The 15,731-nt window shown below is 43.1% G+C and overlaps 1 protein-coding gene across 4 annotated transcripts in view; it reads right to left on the reverse strand.

The window, feature by feature from the left end:
• LOC105492053 (peptidylprolyl isomerase like 6) overlaps positions 1 to 15,731 on the reverse strand; it is a 49,548-nt gene that overhangs the window by 29,829 nt on the left and 3,988 nt on the right. For 2 of the 4 annotated variants that reach the window (XM_011758906.2, XM_011758904.3), the window contains exons 2-5: positions 14,483 to 14,578; positions 9,477 to 9,665; positions 5,380 to 5,442; positions 5,129 to 5,276 (exon numbers count right to left, since the gene is read on the reverse strand). In XM_011758906.2, the coding sequence (XP_011757208.2) occupies positions 5,129 to 5,276; positions 5,380 to 5,442; positions 9,477 to 9,665; positions 14,483 to 14,578 (496 nt within the window). The remainder of the gene's footprint in view (positions 1 to 5,128; positions 5,277 to 5,379; positions 5,443 to 9,476; positions 9,666 to 14,482; positions 14,579 to 15,731) is intronic. The other 2 variants (XM_011758905.3, XM_071096287.1) reach the window with 1 other exon arrangement.

Consider the following 15,731-nt stretch of genomic DNA (forward strand, 5'->3'; position numbering starts at 1 on the left):
ATTCCAGCCTGGGTGATAGGCTAAGACCCATGCCTATATTCCCAACACTTTGGTAGGGCTGAGGCAAGAGGATTGAGTCTTTGAGTCCAGGAGTTCAGGACCAGCCTGGGCAACATAGAGAGACCCTCTCTTTACAAAAAATTTTTTTTAATTTGCCAGGCATGGTAATGTGTGCCTGTAATTCCAGCTACTTGGGAGGCTGAGGTGGGAAGATCACTTGAGTCCGGGAGGTTGAGGCTGCAGTGAGCTGTGATTGTGCCACTGCTCTCAGCCTGAGCAACAGAACAAGACCCTGTCTCAAAAAAAAGAATGTGGGAATGCCTTCATTTCTCTCGAATCCATTCAAAGTCACATAATAATACACACTGGAGGTGGACCTTATAAATATAAAAACACATACTTGATTAGAACCCTAGTAGTTGGAAAAACACAGAAAAGTTCATTTAGACAATTAATTTAAAAGTCGTGTGAAAACTCGTACTGGAAAGAAATCCTATAGATGTAAGTCAAATGGAAAGCCTGAAGCATATTAATTATTTTGTAATGCTCGAGAAAATTCCCAACATGAATGAAATGTTTTATGAGTTATAAACATATTGCGCTTATCAAAGCAGCTCATTCTGTTTTTATTTGTTTTTACTACTTTCATTCATATCTCTTTACCTTCAGCCAACTCACACCATAGCAACGCTCATTCTTAAAGAGAATCTCTAGACTATGGATTTCCACTTTTTTTACAAGGGAAAGCTGAGGTAAGAATTCGGTATGTTTTCTTTAAGCAATAATACATGAGTTCAGCCGGGCACGGTGGCTCACGCCTGTAATCCCAGCACTTTGGGAGGCCGAGGTGGGCAGATCACGTGAGGTTGGGAGTTCAAGACCAGTCTGGCCAAAATGGTGAAACCCCATCTCTACTAAAAATACAAAAAGTTAGCTGGGCATGGTGGAGCTTGCCTATATCCCTGCTACTTGGGAGGCTGAGGCAGGAGGATCACTTGAACCCCAGAGGTGGAGGTTGCAGTGAGCTGAGATGGTGCCATGTAATCCAACCTGGATGACAAAGCGCGACTCTGTCTCAACATAATAATAATAATATAATATATGAGTTCAATAGGTACTTTTTTTTTTTCTAAAGCCAGTTAATAAAATTTTCCTCTATCCATTTTAAAGTGTGTTGGATGTATGGGTGAAATGAAATGTATTTCTAATATATAGGTAGGTTTAATTGTTAATAGTTGGGTAATTGTTCTGTGACTAATGGGCTATTGAAAAATGAATCTTTGTTAAGTGCTTGAATTTTCTTACATCCTCGCCCATTTTATATATATATCTTTTAGTCTTATGTAAAACATGATCATTTTTGTGTAAAAGAGTTTGTTTCATTTTCTTTGATTAACAAAGAGTTGGTGTTGATTTTTTTTTTTTTTTTTTTTGAGACGGAGTCTCGCTCTGTCACCCAGGCTGGAGTACAGTGGTACAATCTCGGCTCACTGCAAGCTCCGCCTCCCAGGTTCACGCCATTCTCCTGCCTCAGCCTCCCGAGTAGCTGGGACTACAGGCACCCGCCACCATGCCCGGCTGATTTTTTGTATTTTTAGTAGAGATGGGGTTTCACCATGTTAGCCAGGATGGTCTTGATCTCCTGACCTCGTGATCCGCCCGCCTCGGCCTCCCAAAGTGCTCCCAAATTACAGGCACGAGCCACCGCGCCAGGCCGACTTTTTTAATCCTTCTGAAGGAAGTAGGCCTCGAGGGAGCCCAAGGGAGAATCCAACCAAAGTGGTAGAACGACTTGCTATCTTAACTTTGGACTTTCAAAATGCAGAGAATGTATGTTTCCTGTTTAACCATCTATTTTCCTTCTTTCTCTGTCTTTCTTCCTTCTTTTCTTTCTACAAGTATTTATTAAGCACCTACTATATCTCAAACACTGTTGTAGTACCTGGGATACCATAGTGAATAAAATAGATAAAAATTTCTGCCCCCATGGAATTTAGAGGAACAGACAATAAACAAATGAACTCAGAAACATATGGTAGTATGTCTAATGATGAAAAGTGCTAGGAAGAAAGATAAAGCAAGGTAAGGAGTAGGAGGGTGGAAGGAGGGGTGAGCAGAGTGTGTGGAGAGAAAGATGGCAGTTTCATATAGGATGGGACGGTAAGGCCTTGCTGAGATAAACTCTGGGCAATAATCAGAAACAAGGGATACCTGCAGGAACAGGTTGGGTGATGTGTGCCCCAGGCAAAATAAACGAGGCCTCAGGGCCCATGTATGCTTGATGTGCTTAGGCAGCAGCCAGAGCCCGTGTGTGCAACAGAGTGTGTAAGACGTCAGAAGATAAGTTGTGGGGAGAAGGGACAGGCAGTGTCCACTGGGTAGAGCCTGTTAGTCCCAAAGGGCAAGCAACAGTGCCTGGAGGCATCCTAAAGCACAGCACAAAACCACATTTAGCTCCTGCCCTCCAACATTCTACATAGTCCCGTGGTATCAAAGGCATGTGAACCAGAGCAACTTCATCTTGAATAGGAGCTGGGTAAAATGAGGCTGAGACCTACTGGGCTGCATTCCCAGATGGTTATTGCATTCTGAGTCACAGGATTAGGTAGGAGGTCGGCACAAGATACAGGTCATAAAGACCTTCTGATAAAACAGGCTGCAGTAAAGAAGCCAGCTAAAACCCACCAAAACCAAGATGGCGATGAGAGTGACCTCTGGTCGTCCTCACTGATATACTCCCATTAGTGCCATGACAGTTTAAAAATGCCATGGCAATGTCAGGAAGTTACCCTACATGGTCTCAAAAAGGGAAGCATGAATAATCCACCTTTAGCATATAATCAAAAAATAGCCACAAAACTGGGCAACCAGCAGACCTCGGGGGCTGCTGTGCCTTCAGAGTAGCCATTCTTCTGTTCCTTTACTTTCCTAATAAACTTACTCACACTTTACTCAACAAACTCGCCCTGAATTCTTTCTTGTGAGAGATTCAGGAACCCTCTCTTGGGGTCTGGATCGTGGAAACTGGACATCTGTAGGGAGAGAGGATGTTTCTAGAGCTTGGCACTTTCAACACACCAGGTCATTGAATCCTCACCACATCCTGTGATATTCTTATCATTATCCCCATTTTATGATTAAGCAACTGATTCAGAGAGGTTCAGTGGCATATCCAAGATGGTATAACTTACATGAATCAGAGCTTGGCTTTGAATCTAGCAATCCCACTTTTTCCTAAGCCATCCTTAACATTGCTGCCTCACTGTTTGAAAACATGACCCAAGACCTGGGCACTTTACTATTTGGAAATTTTACTTTAAATAAATAAAAACACAAACAAATAATACGACCTACTTTTCCCAGATCTTGCAAGGGTGGTGGGAGCTAAGCAAAAACAAAAATAAAACGAAACAAAAGAACGCAGCATCTGAGGCTGGGTGTGGTGGCTCATGCCTGTAATCTCAGCACTTTGGGAGGCTGAGGCAGGCGGATCACCTGAGGTCAGGAGTTCAAGACCAGCCTGACCAACATGGCAAAACCTGTCTCTACTAAAAAAATAGAAAAATTAGCCGAGTGTGGGGGTGGGCCCCTGTAATCCCGGCTACTAGGGAGGCTGAGGCAGGGAGAACTGCTTGAATCCGGGAGGTGGAGCTTGAAGTGAGCCGAGATCGTGCCACTGCACTACAGCCTGGGCGACAGAGTGAGACTCCATCTCAAAAAAAAAAAAAAAAAAGAACACAGCATCTGAAAGCCTAGCACATGAGAGTCAACACTGAACTCAGTGTCAGGAGCCCCTAATATTAAAGGGCCCCCTTGAGAAATGTTTTATACTAACAAAAAATGGAAAACCATCTAAACGTTCACCAATGGGAAATTAATTAAACTGGTATAGCAATATGATAAAAATAAAAAAAAAACCTAGGCAGACGCTAAACGTTTTGTATGTTTATGTTCATTGGCATAGTTAGATCGATACCACATATTCAGTGGAAAGACACAAAATGGAAAAACACTTGAAAGTGAGGTTAGATAACAATACTTGCGGTATGATCTCATTGTGGAGAAACCAAAGGGAAAATAACTTGATTTAACATGCAGGATGCTCAGAATATATCTCTGTTTTTCTCCTCATCAGCATCAGAATGTTCCAGATCATACAAAAAATGGTCAACACCAATTTAAGCTTCTCAATGTGTCATCGAGTTCAAGCAAATCTCCTTTGACACTAAGCCAATTATTTGTAAATTGCTGCCTGGTTGCTCCCTATGGAATATCCCCCAAAAGGCACCCAAAATTTAATTCCATGCTTTTAATCAGACACCTAGTCTATGTAAAACCAAAGGACTGACCTGAAAAGAAAGCGAACATAGAAATCAAACTCCTTTAGACATTACTTTTTTTTTTTTTTTTTTTTTTTGAGACAGAGTCTCGCTCGGTCGCCCAGGCTGGAGTGCAGTGGCACGATCTGGGCTCTCTGCAAGCTCCGCCTCCCGGGTTCACGCCATTCTCCTGCCTCAGCCTCCTGAGTAGCTGGGACTACAGGCGCCCGCCACCGCGCCCGGCTAATTTTTTGTATTTTTAGTAGAGACGGGGTTTCACCGTGGTCTCGATCTCCTGACCTTGTGATCCGCCCGCCTCCGCCTCCCAAAGTGCTGGGATTACAGGCGTGAGCCACCGCGCCCGGCCTAGACATTACTTTTTACATGTAATAATGTAACATGTTTGGTGAGAAACAAGTTGTTTTCCATTTATTATATTTTCAAATTCCCACTCTTAGTATACTTATTAAAACCACTGTACTTCTAGGTATTATGTATTTAGGTAAGCATTTAAAATTGGTGAAAATAAAATTGGTAAAATACAATGTCACCCTACTCTCTTATGTCATTTTTGAATTTGGAATATTCCTGGTAACATAAATTAGATTTACTTATTTTAATAATTAGAGTGTTTTTTAAAGAATACAAATATCTTACTTCATTATTTGGCTATATAAAGCATAATTATTCTTTAAATATGTCTAATTTTAAGTATATCTAATTCTACATACATTTCATAAAGATAAACGAAAGTTTGGACCTTCTCATTTGATATTGCAATTAAGTTGTATTTAACATTTTAAACTTACCCCCTCCTTGTATCCAGCCATTCCGTACTATTCGATGAAAAATGGAATCTTTGTAATGTAGTCTTATGCCACGTTGAGAAAACCCTGCTTTTCCTGTGCACAAGACCTGAAAATTTTTACATGTTTTGGGACATACATCACAGTATAGCTACAAAATAAAGACAAAAGGTTTCAAAGATTAAATATTTAACACTCCAACAGTTATAGATCCTGCCCCCACAAACTTATTTAAAAAAAAAAAAAAGTCTTACCTCAAAAATCAATCTTCCAATTGGAGAAGAATCAATACAAATGTCTAAAAACACAAAATCATGCTGTGAAGATTAAGAAGAAACATATAATGGAGGTCAAAGTCTTATAAAAGTTTTTAGAAATGACCAAAAATATAGCAGATGCAATATTTTTAGTGATAAGATTTCAATAACATTACCATTGGATAATATTACAGTAAAATTAAGTGAATGACTTGTATTAGTTTATTTCATTTTATTGAGTTTTTACAACCCACTTTACACATTTTAATTTTTACTATTGTATTTATTTATTTATTTTTGAGACAGGGTCTGGCTCTGCCCCCAGGCTGGGGTGCAGTGGTACCATCTCAGCTCATTGCAGCCTCAACCTCCTGGGCTCAAGTGATCCTCCCACCTCAGCCTCCCAAGTAGCTGGAACTACACACATGCACCACTACCAGGCCTAGCTAATTTTTGTATTTTTGGTTGAGCTGGGATTTCACCACGTTGCCCAGGCTGGTCTCGAACTCCTGAGCTCAAGGGATCGCCTACCTTGACCTCCCAAAGTGCTGGAATTACAGGCATGAGCCACCGCCACACCTACCCAACACTACACATTTTTAAAACCGTTCAGTAGTGAAAGTTCTGGAAAACATTAACCTATCTCATAGGGGTGAAACACATGGCCAAGCTATCTACCACATTACAACTAGGTGTGGAAATAGCCACACCTAGTGTGGGGAAGAAAACAGCCCAGGGATTCTTCTCTACTTCTCTTCTTTCCTGAATATTTTTGGGAAGGATCCATCATGAACACCATGGATTTGGTTACTGTGCGTCCTGGATTTTCAGAGACAGCACAGATTAGCTCTAACCAGAGCTAACCAGAGCCAGGCCACATCTGTTCTGAGTGGGAAAATCAGGTCCCTACATCCACAGCAGGTGTAGCACCAGAGATAGGGAAGAGAAGGATGCTGGGCTTTCAAGTTACATACAGTAATACCCTCACGTGCACAGACGCCCCCAGCTTGTCTTCACTTGATATCCTTTCTGGTAGAGAAAAACATCTGTGAGACCTTGTCTAGCCCTATAAAGAGGCATTCAAAATGAAAATGCTAGTTTCAACACAATAGCATTCATTTAGGGGCCAAAGCACATTTAATGGAGTACATTTCAAATCTTGGGCACCAATCTCCTACATTAAAATGCCACCTTGGCTCATGCCTGTCATCCCAGCACTTTAGAAGGCCAAGGTAGGTGGCTCGCTTGAGCCCAGGAGTTTGAAATCAGCCTGGGCAACATGGGGAGACTCTGTCTTTACAAAACAATTAAGAAATAAGCTGGGCATGGTGGCATGTGTCTGTAGTCCCAGCTACTTGGGAGGCTAAGGCAATAGGGTCACCTGAGCCCAGGGAGGTTGAGGCTGCAGTGAGCTATGATTGTGCCACTGCACTCCAGCCTGGGCAACAGAGGGAGACCCTATCAAAAAAAAAAAAAAAAAAAAAAAAGGCCACCTTATTGAGCAAGGTGCATAACTTGTCCTGTCCTCTTTCTTAAGAATTTAGGAAACAAATGAAATTAAATATATCATATTTTTCATGTCACTCTAACTTTTCTTTTAATGAAAAGACTGAAATAATATTGTGCTATCTGGCATCTAGCAATGAAATGTTCCATCCATACTAATTAGAATTAATTTGTGCCTCTCAGCTTCTGTACTACAAGTTTTTAAGTATAAAACAGAACAGTGTAACTAAAGAGTAGGAGGCATAATATATTAAACTTCAGAGGCTCAGGAGGATAAAGAGGATATATTGGAACTCGTGGTTGACTTAGGAAACGGACTTACAGTCCATTCAGGCACCACTAAACTTCCCCGTGCATCAAGATGCTATCTTTATGAGGTAGTCCAGAATAGATAATCCTGAGAACGCCAATAAAAGAGTTCAAATGAATGCAACGCAAGGTAATGTCCCAGTCACCTAGCAGCCAAACAGGCAAGCATGTTTATCTACCACATGGTTCTAACTGGAAGTAAACAAATCCTGGGTTTTATTCAGCAACAAAAGTCCACTCTCTATGTGAAAAAAATCTAAGGATTGTCTCTGGAATGCTTCATGACTATCCTTTATCCTCACTGCCATGAATTATTTCTGGCTTTCATTAAGTCTAACCCATGTTGCTATCCAATCTCCTGCTCCCAAGCTCTCCCCTACTCCAGCCTGCATCTGCACAGACCTAAACATTTCTCCAGAAGAGCAAAGAGGATTATATCATACTCTTTATGGAAACTTCTGTTTCCATAAAGTTCTGTTTCCTTGTGGATAAAATCTAACTCCTTCGTTCAGATGGACAATAAATCATAATCCAGCCTCAAATTTTCTTTAGGATCTATTGGATTTTTTTTCCTAATTAAAATCTGAGTACCCTTCCTATCTGGGGAACTCCTCACAGGGTCCCACCACCTTCACTAGACCCTAAAGAGGCCAGATTCTCCCTCTCCCCATGCTGAGAGCACCAGGGTTTGGAAATATGACCTAGGCTTGCCAGCTAGGTGCTCCTGCCTGGGCTTAGGGTCTCCAGAGAGTGATGGAAAGACAATGAAGCATTGAAAAGTTAATCTCGTTGAAGGTGGCGGTGTGAACAAAGGCCAGCAGTGCCATGGCAGTTCCCTGGCAGCACATCCCTGCAGTGTGACTCTGGCCATGTCTTCCTGCTGCCAGGCCTCGTTGGTTCCCACCTGTTTTCCAAAGCTGTTGTCCAGCTTTCCTGTCAATTGTGAGATAACAGCACCCTTTCAATACACACCTTTTTACCTTCAATCAATCAGAGGAGTCTGGTAATGCTGGCACCAAGAATCTTGACTGAAACTCATCTTCCCAGCTTCATTCCCCACAAATTCTGGCCTCCTTGCTGTCCCCCTGCCATTCCCAGGGCATGTACTGCTAGACTCCTGACCCTTTGGGAATTAACTGTTTGAACATTAAATGCCTCCCCACACCCTAGAGTTTCCAGTATTTTCAAAGTGCACTGTTTATTCAATCAAACATGCACTGAGCACCTATTATGTTTCAGGTCTGTTTGAGCAGTGGTTCAACAAGGATGAATGAGACAAGGCCTTTGCCTTTGCACAGCTCAGATCTTAGCACTGGTTCACTGTGGGCACAGGCTGCCATGGGCATGAAATGATTTTCTGCACAATGCAGATGTTGCTACCAGAAGGTTTCTGAGCAGAACTGCAAAGTCCCTCCCCTCCTATTGCCATCGCTTCCTGATAGCTCTCTCTCACCCCTGGACCTCAAGCTTCATGACTATCCTCTGCCACTGGAAACCTCCCCACTGGCACAGCCTGTCTGGGCTTGCTCTTGCCAACTATGTGTTCATGCTTTTTTTTTTTTTTGAGATGGAGTCTTGCTCTGCACCAGGCTGGAGTGCAGTGGCGCGATCTCGGCTCACTGCAACCTCCACCTCCCAGGTTTAAGCGATTCTTCTGCCTCAGCCTCCCGAGTAGCTGGGATTACAGGCACACACCACCACGCCCAGCTAATTTTTGTATTTTTAGTAGAGACAGCATTTCACCATGTTGGCCAGGATGGTCTGGTCTTGATCTCTTGACCTTGTGATCCGCCTGCCTCGGCCTCCCAAAGTGCTGGGATTACAGGCATGAGATACCGCACCCAGCCTGTGTTCATGCTTTAAAATGTCACCTTTCTTCAATCAACTTTCCATTGTCTTAGCTCAGTAGCTCTTGCCTAGATGTTGGACAGTCTTAATTTAAATATTTCACACTCAAGATAAATGGATGATAGGTTTTACCTTCTCTGAGGGGGTGGTCTTTGTATTTTAAAATACATTATTCATGCACATAAATCTCTAATGGGAAGTAGAAATGTCTGCACAGAGACGATTTCCCTGTGCCGCCCAGGTGCTGTGAGGCACACTTGCTTTACATACCACCATATTATAATCTTTTGCAAATGGAAATGAAACTAGGCTTTAAACTTGGTCTCCTACTTTTTTACAATCTCCTTCGTTAGGATGTCAATGATTAATGCTGAATCAATATAAAGGGTCAAAGATTCCATGACTTTTCTTTAAAAATTAGTATAACTTGCCTTGGTATCTCTTAAGAATTTTGTGGAAAAATCCTCAGTGAGTGCATCATAAAGTGCAGAGGGTTTAATGTCAACTATATCCCACACCTCGTGGGCCCATTTCTGTAGACCCAGTGCATCACCCAGGAACTGACCATTAACAAAAGACATCACAGAGGAGGAATATTCCCAGGTTTCATTTTTGAGTTCCTGTAGGGGAAAAGGACAAAAAAAAAGAAAAAAAGTAAGAAGTGGGGGAAACTTGCTAAACCCATAAGCCAGAGCTTGGGATCAACTCTAGGTCTGAATTTGTCAACTCTAATATTGAATCTTTTAAAAATAATTTTTAAACATTTTTATCGTCCTTTAGAATTTTGCTCTCAGAAATAATTTAAGAACATTTTTAAGAATCTGACATCACAAAGCAAAGAATGATCTAAAAAGTAATCACAAAAATGTTACAAATGAAAAAAAAAATTTATCTGAGGAATGTGAGCCCCTTTAAATGATCATGCCCAGAAAGGCATTTAAAATATAATAGCAGTCATTTCTCACTCCCCCTGGAGCTAAATAATTACCTCCACTTACTATGTGGGCTCTAGGCTGACACGAAACAGCCATAAAAAGCCATCCACCCTATAGTTCAACAACATACGGCCAATTGCTAACCAACGTTATTTCTGAAAATCAATGACAATTCCTGACCAACAGCTTTTGTAATCGCCCCCTCTTCTGATTCATTCTTTTTTCTTTAAACACTTGAGCCTCTATTTTGTTCTCTGGAGCACTTCCCAAGGCAACTTGGAAATGTGTCCTGGGCTGCAGTCCTCAACCTTGGCCCAGATAAACACTCTATATTAATTTTGTTTCAGCTTCTTCCTTTTAGGTTGACACATTAATAGAAAGATAAATGGTAATCTGGTAACAAAAATCATCGTGAGCCTGGCATACTTGTTATATTAACTTGCAAACAAAATTCAGTCTCTGTCTTCATTCCTAAAGCACATTTTACTGTGTGCATACTTGGAAAGGATAGGAGGTCCAGGTAAGACGTGGGGTTCAATGTAAAGGACTGTGAAAATGTTTTTTGGGTGACGTGGGGCTTAAGGTTAGGAAATGACTTATGAGGGTCAACAGGGATTTCTGTGGCACAATCAGGAGCAGTGAAGAAGAAAGCTCACCTTCCTTAGCACCGCGTCTTCAGCCCCTCAAAATGCAGCGTATTAACGTTTTCATCAGCACAACGCTGATGGCGAACCTTCTACATCTCCAGTGGGCTTGAGGGACGCCCCCTCCGAGGAGATCTGGTTTATTATTACCCAGTATCAGCTAGGCAAACCATGAATAATTTGGAACAGCTATGCTCAAACTTTTGTGGGCAATGAGAATCACTGAATCTGAAATTCTCATTGATCTCAGATTCTCAGAATCACAGAATTTGAGTTTCCTCTCCCCTTCCCCCAATACTCTGATTCTAGGATGGTGCCTGAGAATTTGCACTTATTTATTTATTTGTTTTATGGAGATGGGGTCTCACTATATTGCCTAGGCCGGTCCTGAATTCCTGGGCTCAAGATCCTCCCACCTCAGCCTCCCAAAGTGTTGGGATTACAGGTGTGAGCCACTGTAACCCGCCAGAATGTGCATGTCTAACAACCTCCTAGGAGGTGCTGGTGCTGCTGCTCTAGAGACTACAATTGGAGAAATACTAGTTTGGGGAACAGTTTACATTCAGCTTGCCAACTTGCTTCATTCTCCTCTGGAGGTTTAATATCCTATTGCTTGCTTCCTATGCCCTTAACAAAACCTGCTTCTAGGCAGAGGAGAGACTTGTCTATGCTGAACTATAAATCACTGATAGAGCCAGTGGGTCAATACTTCCTGTAGTGTTTAAATTTATCAGTGTTATCATATTTTACAGGACCCCAAACTTTCTTTCTTTTTCCTTTTTTTTTTTTTTGAGACCGAGTCTTGCTCTGTCGCCCAGGCTGGAGTGCAATGGCGTGATCTCAGCTCACTGCAACCTCCACTTCCTATGTTCAAGCAATTCTCCTGCCTCAGCCTCCCGAGTAGCTGGGATTACAGGCACCCGCCACCATGCCCAGCTAATTTTTGTATTTTTAGTAGAGATGGGGTTTCGCCATGTTGGCCAGGCTGGTCTTAAAACTCCTGACCTCAGGTGATCCACTCGCCTCGGCCTCCCAAAGTGTTGGGATTACAGGCGTGAGCCACCACACTCTGCCAGGACCCAAAACTTTCTAAACAGGAGAAAAAAATGTCACTATGAATATTTTAGCTAGCTTGGTAGGAGAAATGCAGTAGAAAGTATGTTTTATTTGGAGGCTAAAGATGTAAATGCCTTCCTCTGTCTCCTCCATACTTAGGGAGGCGTCCTCGCCTGCCTCAAGTGAACAGCATGGACCCGATAGTTTCTAGGGCCTTCAGCACTAAGAGTATGAGGCTGCCTTCTTTGCAGCAGAGGGACCTTCCCAATGGCCCTGAAACCATCCCCTTAGGGTGGCACTACATTCTGCTGAAGCCTAAGGCCAGTTGAACCTAATGAGTTCAGAGAGACCAAATATGCTAAGAAGCACTACTTAAGACACAAGACACAATGCTTACATTGATGAAGGACAAGGGAGCCCCTGAGAAGGAAGAAAAGGTTAAGGTGACAAACAGCCAGAGGAGGAGGGAGGGAGGGGGATGAAAGGAAGGATAAGGAATATCACAGGTGGAACAAAGCAGCAATGATGAACTGGAAAGCCTCATTCAAGACCCATGAGAGAGGCAGCAGGAAGAGAACACAAAACATCTTGAGGTAACCCAGGCTGAAAGGGGAGGGAAACTGGGGAATAGAATCCACACCAATATCCTAGAGTCCAGTGGGAATTCAAAAGACAAGTGGGCGCAAACCACAAACCAGGAGATCATAGTTTTCCTGTGGGTGGAGAGCATGACACTGGTAGGCCACATAGTAAGTCTGATAAAAAAGAAAAAAAAAAAAAGTATTGTTTTATGTTAGGGTGACCAACAGTTGTGATCTGCCTAGGACTAGCCTACTTTTAGCACTGAAATTCCCACATCCTAGGACACCCCTCCATCCCAGGCAAACCAGGACTGTTTCTCACCGAGTTGTTGGAAGGATTATAATTTATGTATATAAGCTGGGCACAGTGGCTCACAACTGTAATCCCAACACTTTGGGAGGCCAAGGCAGGTGGGTTGCTTGAAGCCAGAAGTTTGAGACCAGCCTGGACAAAATAGCGAGACCCTGTTTCTACAAAAAAAGAAAAAAATATATATATATGTGTGTGTCTCTCTCTCTCTCTCTCTCTCTCTCTCTCTCTCTCTCTCTCTCTCTCTGTGTGTGTGTGTGTGTGTGTGTCTCTGGAATAGTGTCTGTCATATAAAAAGCAGCAGTGTAAGTGTTTGGTTCTATTTGAATTCCAGTGAAAATCTTTTAAGGCTATGAACATGTAAGGCTTAACAAATGGTATTCTTATTCAGTCTTGCACTGTTCATGTGACTGAACAGAGAATGAAGTGGTCTCATAAAGCCGCGCTGCCTCCATGATAATCACAGGATCACAGGACATCCTTGTGCAACCCAGCACAGAACAATAGAAACTGCTCTGGTTAAGGGAAATGAGGTTTCATCAGCCATGGGGGAGAGGGGGTAGGGCAGGGAAACTAGGACTAGGACCATCTACAAGACTAGACCAGGGGTGACAAGCATCCCACCCTCCCCAACACAAGATATTGCTAAGCCAGGATGCCACCTTAGCATCCTTCTTATCACATGCTCCAGGCAGCACTACCAACTGATGAGGTTGTCACCCAAGAGGAAACCTATCATCCCTGGACAAGCTCTGCTAGCCCTAAGGTGTGGCGTTCTCTGAGGGTACAGATAGAGGGGAGAACGCAGAGAAGGAAGCTTCAACTAGGACAGGGTTGCCCTGTGGGAGCTCGGTGTCTGTCATCAGAACTTCCCCAGGCAAGAGTCCCACAGAAGCCCCGGCTGTCTCTGTGAGGTACACCATCAACACCTTCCAGAGTTTCAGGGCCAAGAGGGCCAGGCCACGTTAACCTGCTGAGTGCCAGGGTGTGAGAGGAGGTATAAGTGATGTGCAGGGAGACAGGGTAACTAACCATCAGCAGCAAATGGCACCATTGATCTTCCCTTTATCTCATGCTTTCCAAAGGAAAATTCTGTAAATGTTGTACTTTTTTTTTTTCTTTGAGATGGAGTCTCACTCTGTCGCCAGGCTGGAGTACAGTGGCGGGATCTTGGCTCGCTGCAACCTCGGACTTCTTGGTTCAAGCGATTCTCCTGCCTCAGCCTCCCAAGTAGCTGGGATTACAGGCGTGCACCACCACGCCCAGCTAATTTTTGTATTTTTAGTAGAGACAGGGTTCACCATGTTGGCCAGGCTGGGGTCTTCATCTCCTGACCTCATGATCTGCCCGCCTTGGCCTCTCAAAGTGCTGGGATTACAGGCGTGGGCCACTGCGCCCAGTCCAAATGATGTAGTTAAAAACAAAAACAAAAACGAAAAAACAGCTTGGTGGCCAAGCACGATGACTCACCCTTGTAATCCCAGCACTTTGGGAGGCCGAGGTGGGTGGATCACTTGAGCTCAGGAGTTTGAGACTAGCCTGGGCAACACGGTGAAACCCCATCTCTTAAAAAAATACAAAAATTACCCAGGTGTGGTGGTGTGTGCCTGTAATCCCAGCTACTTGCGGGGCTGAGGCAGGAGGATTACTTGAATCCAGGAGGCTGAGGCTGCAGTGAGCCAAGATCGCCCCACTGCACTCCAGCCTGGGTAACAGAGTGAGACCCTATCTCAAAAACAAAAAACTCAGCTTGGTAAATGATTAATATAATTTAGGAAAAGTACATAATTTAGAGAAATAAAATCTAGTTACACTAAAATTACTCTTTCAGTTTTTCCAAAACAATGCATAAATAATTCAGGCAAAACTTGGTTTGTTGTCTACATCCCCCACATCCCAAGTATCCTTTACCCTTTTTTTCTCCTGTAGATATTGCTGCCATGCAAATTCTTGAAGAGGAACTAATATAGGATCTTCAAATTTGGATGGATGATTATTCTTCAGATTCTGGATTTCAAAATAGAATAATTATTTTAGAGTTAGTTCTCTTTTAAAATCAATATCATGTTCCCCAATGTTTACGGGGTTTCTGGAAGTTTTATACAACACACGCCCAGGCCATGCAGTCTGACTGAGAAATTCCTTGCTCACTCTCAGAGGCCCTTGTGCTCACCTCCAAGTTGCTCCCCAGTCCTGGGAGCTTATTTGTGTAAGTGCCTCGAAGCCAAGAACTATGTCTTAGAGGCTGGGCGCAGTGGCTCACACCTGTAATCCCAGCACTTTGAGAGGCTGAGGTTGGCAGATCACCTGAGGTCAGGAGATTGAGACCAGCCTGGCCAATGTGGCAAAACTCTGTCTCTACTAAAAATACAAAAAAATTAGCCAAGCATGGTGGGTGTGTACCTGTAATCCCAGCTACTAGGGAGGCTGAGGCAAGAGAATCACTTGAACCTGGGAGACAGAGGTTGCAGTGAGCCGAGATCACGCCACTGCACTCCAGCCTGGGCAACAGAGTGGGATTCTATTTCAAAAAAAACAAAAACAAAACAAAACAAACAAAGAAACAAACTCTTCTCTTAGTCTTCCTATATTCCCACCTGCCACAACCTCTGGCACACAGCAGCTGAATAAACAAAGGAGTACATAAATGGGTTAATGCCAATAGCTTTGTGATATGCTATGTTCTTTTAGGACTAGTTTTTCCCAAAGTACAACTCTTGCTAAACCTCAGCGGATCTACAGACACTTTACTTATAACATAAACAGAAGTTCTTGCTTTGATGAATGGGGGATGACCAAAAAGATAATAACATTGTGGTTATACCCCTTAGGAAAAAGAGAAGTACGAAATCAGTTTAGGTTTAGATACTGAATATGTTTTAGTTTGACATAGATTGTCTGTAGGAATCAGAGAAAATTCTTACTGGTCAGCAATCCAGGCTTGGTTCTTGATGTCTGTCTCCCTCTAAAGCAAGAGAAGGCAGGTGAGGCAGTAACAGGCTTCTTTTCTGAGTGGGTCTGGGCAGTAGATGGACCAAAGGGAAAAGTGACAGCCGCTGCAGGAGGCACTTTCCCTGCTAGGGACAGTGCTTGGAGGCCCTGTCGTAGTCCAAAAGAGGGTGCTGGCCTAGCACAGGTCATCAGGAGTGAGTATTCCAAG

The sequence above is a fragment of the Macaca nemestrina genome, chromosome 5 (assembly GCF_043159975.1).
Source record: "Macaca nemestrina isolate mMacNem1 chromosome 5, mMacNem.hap1, whole genome shotgun sequence".
In the NCBI taxonomy this organism is placed as follows: domain Eukaryota; kingdom Metazoa; phylum Chordata; class Mammalia; order Primates; family Cercopithecidae; genus Macaca; species Macaca nemestrina.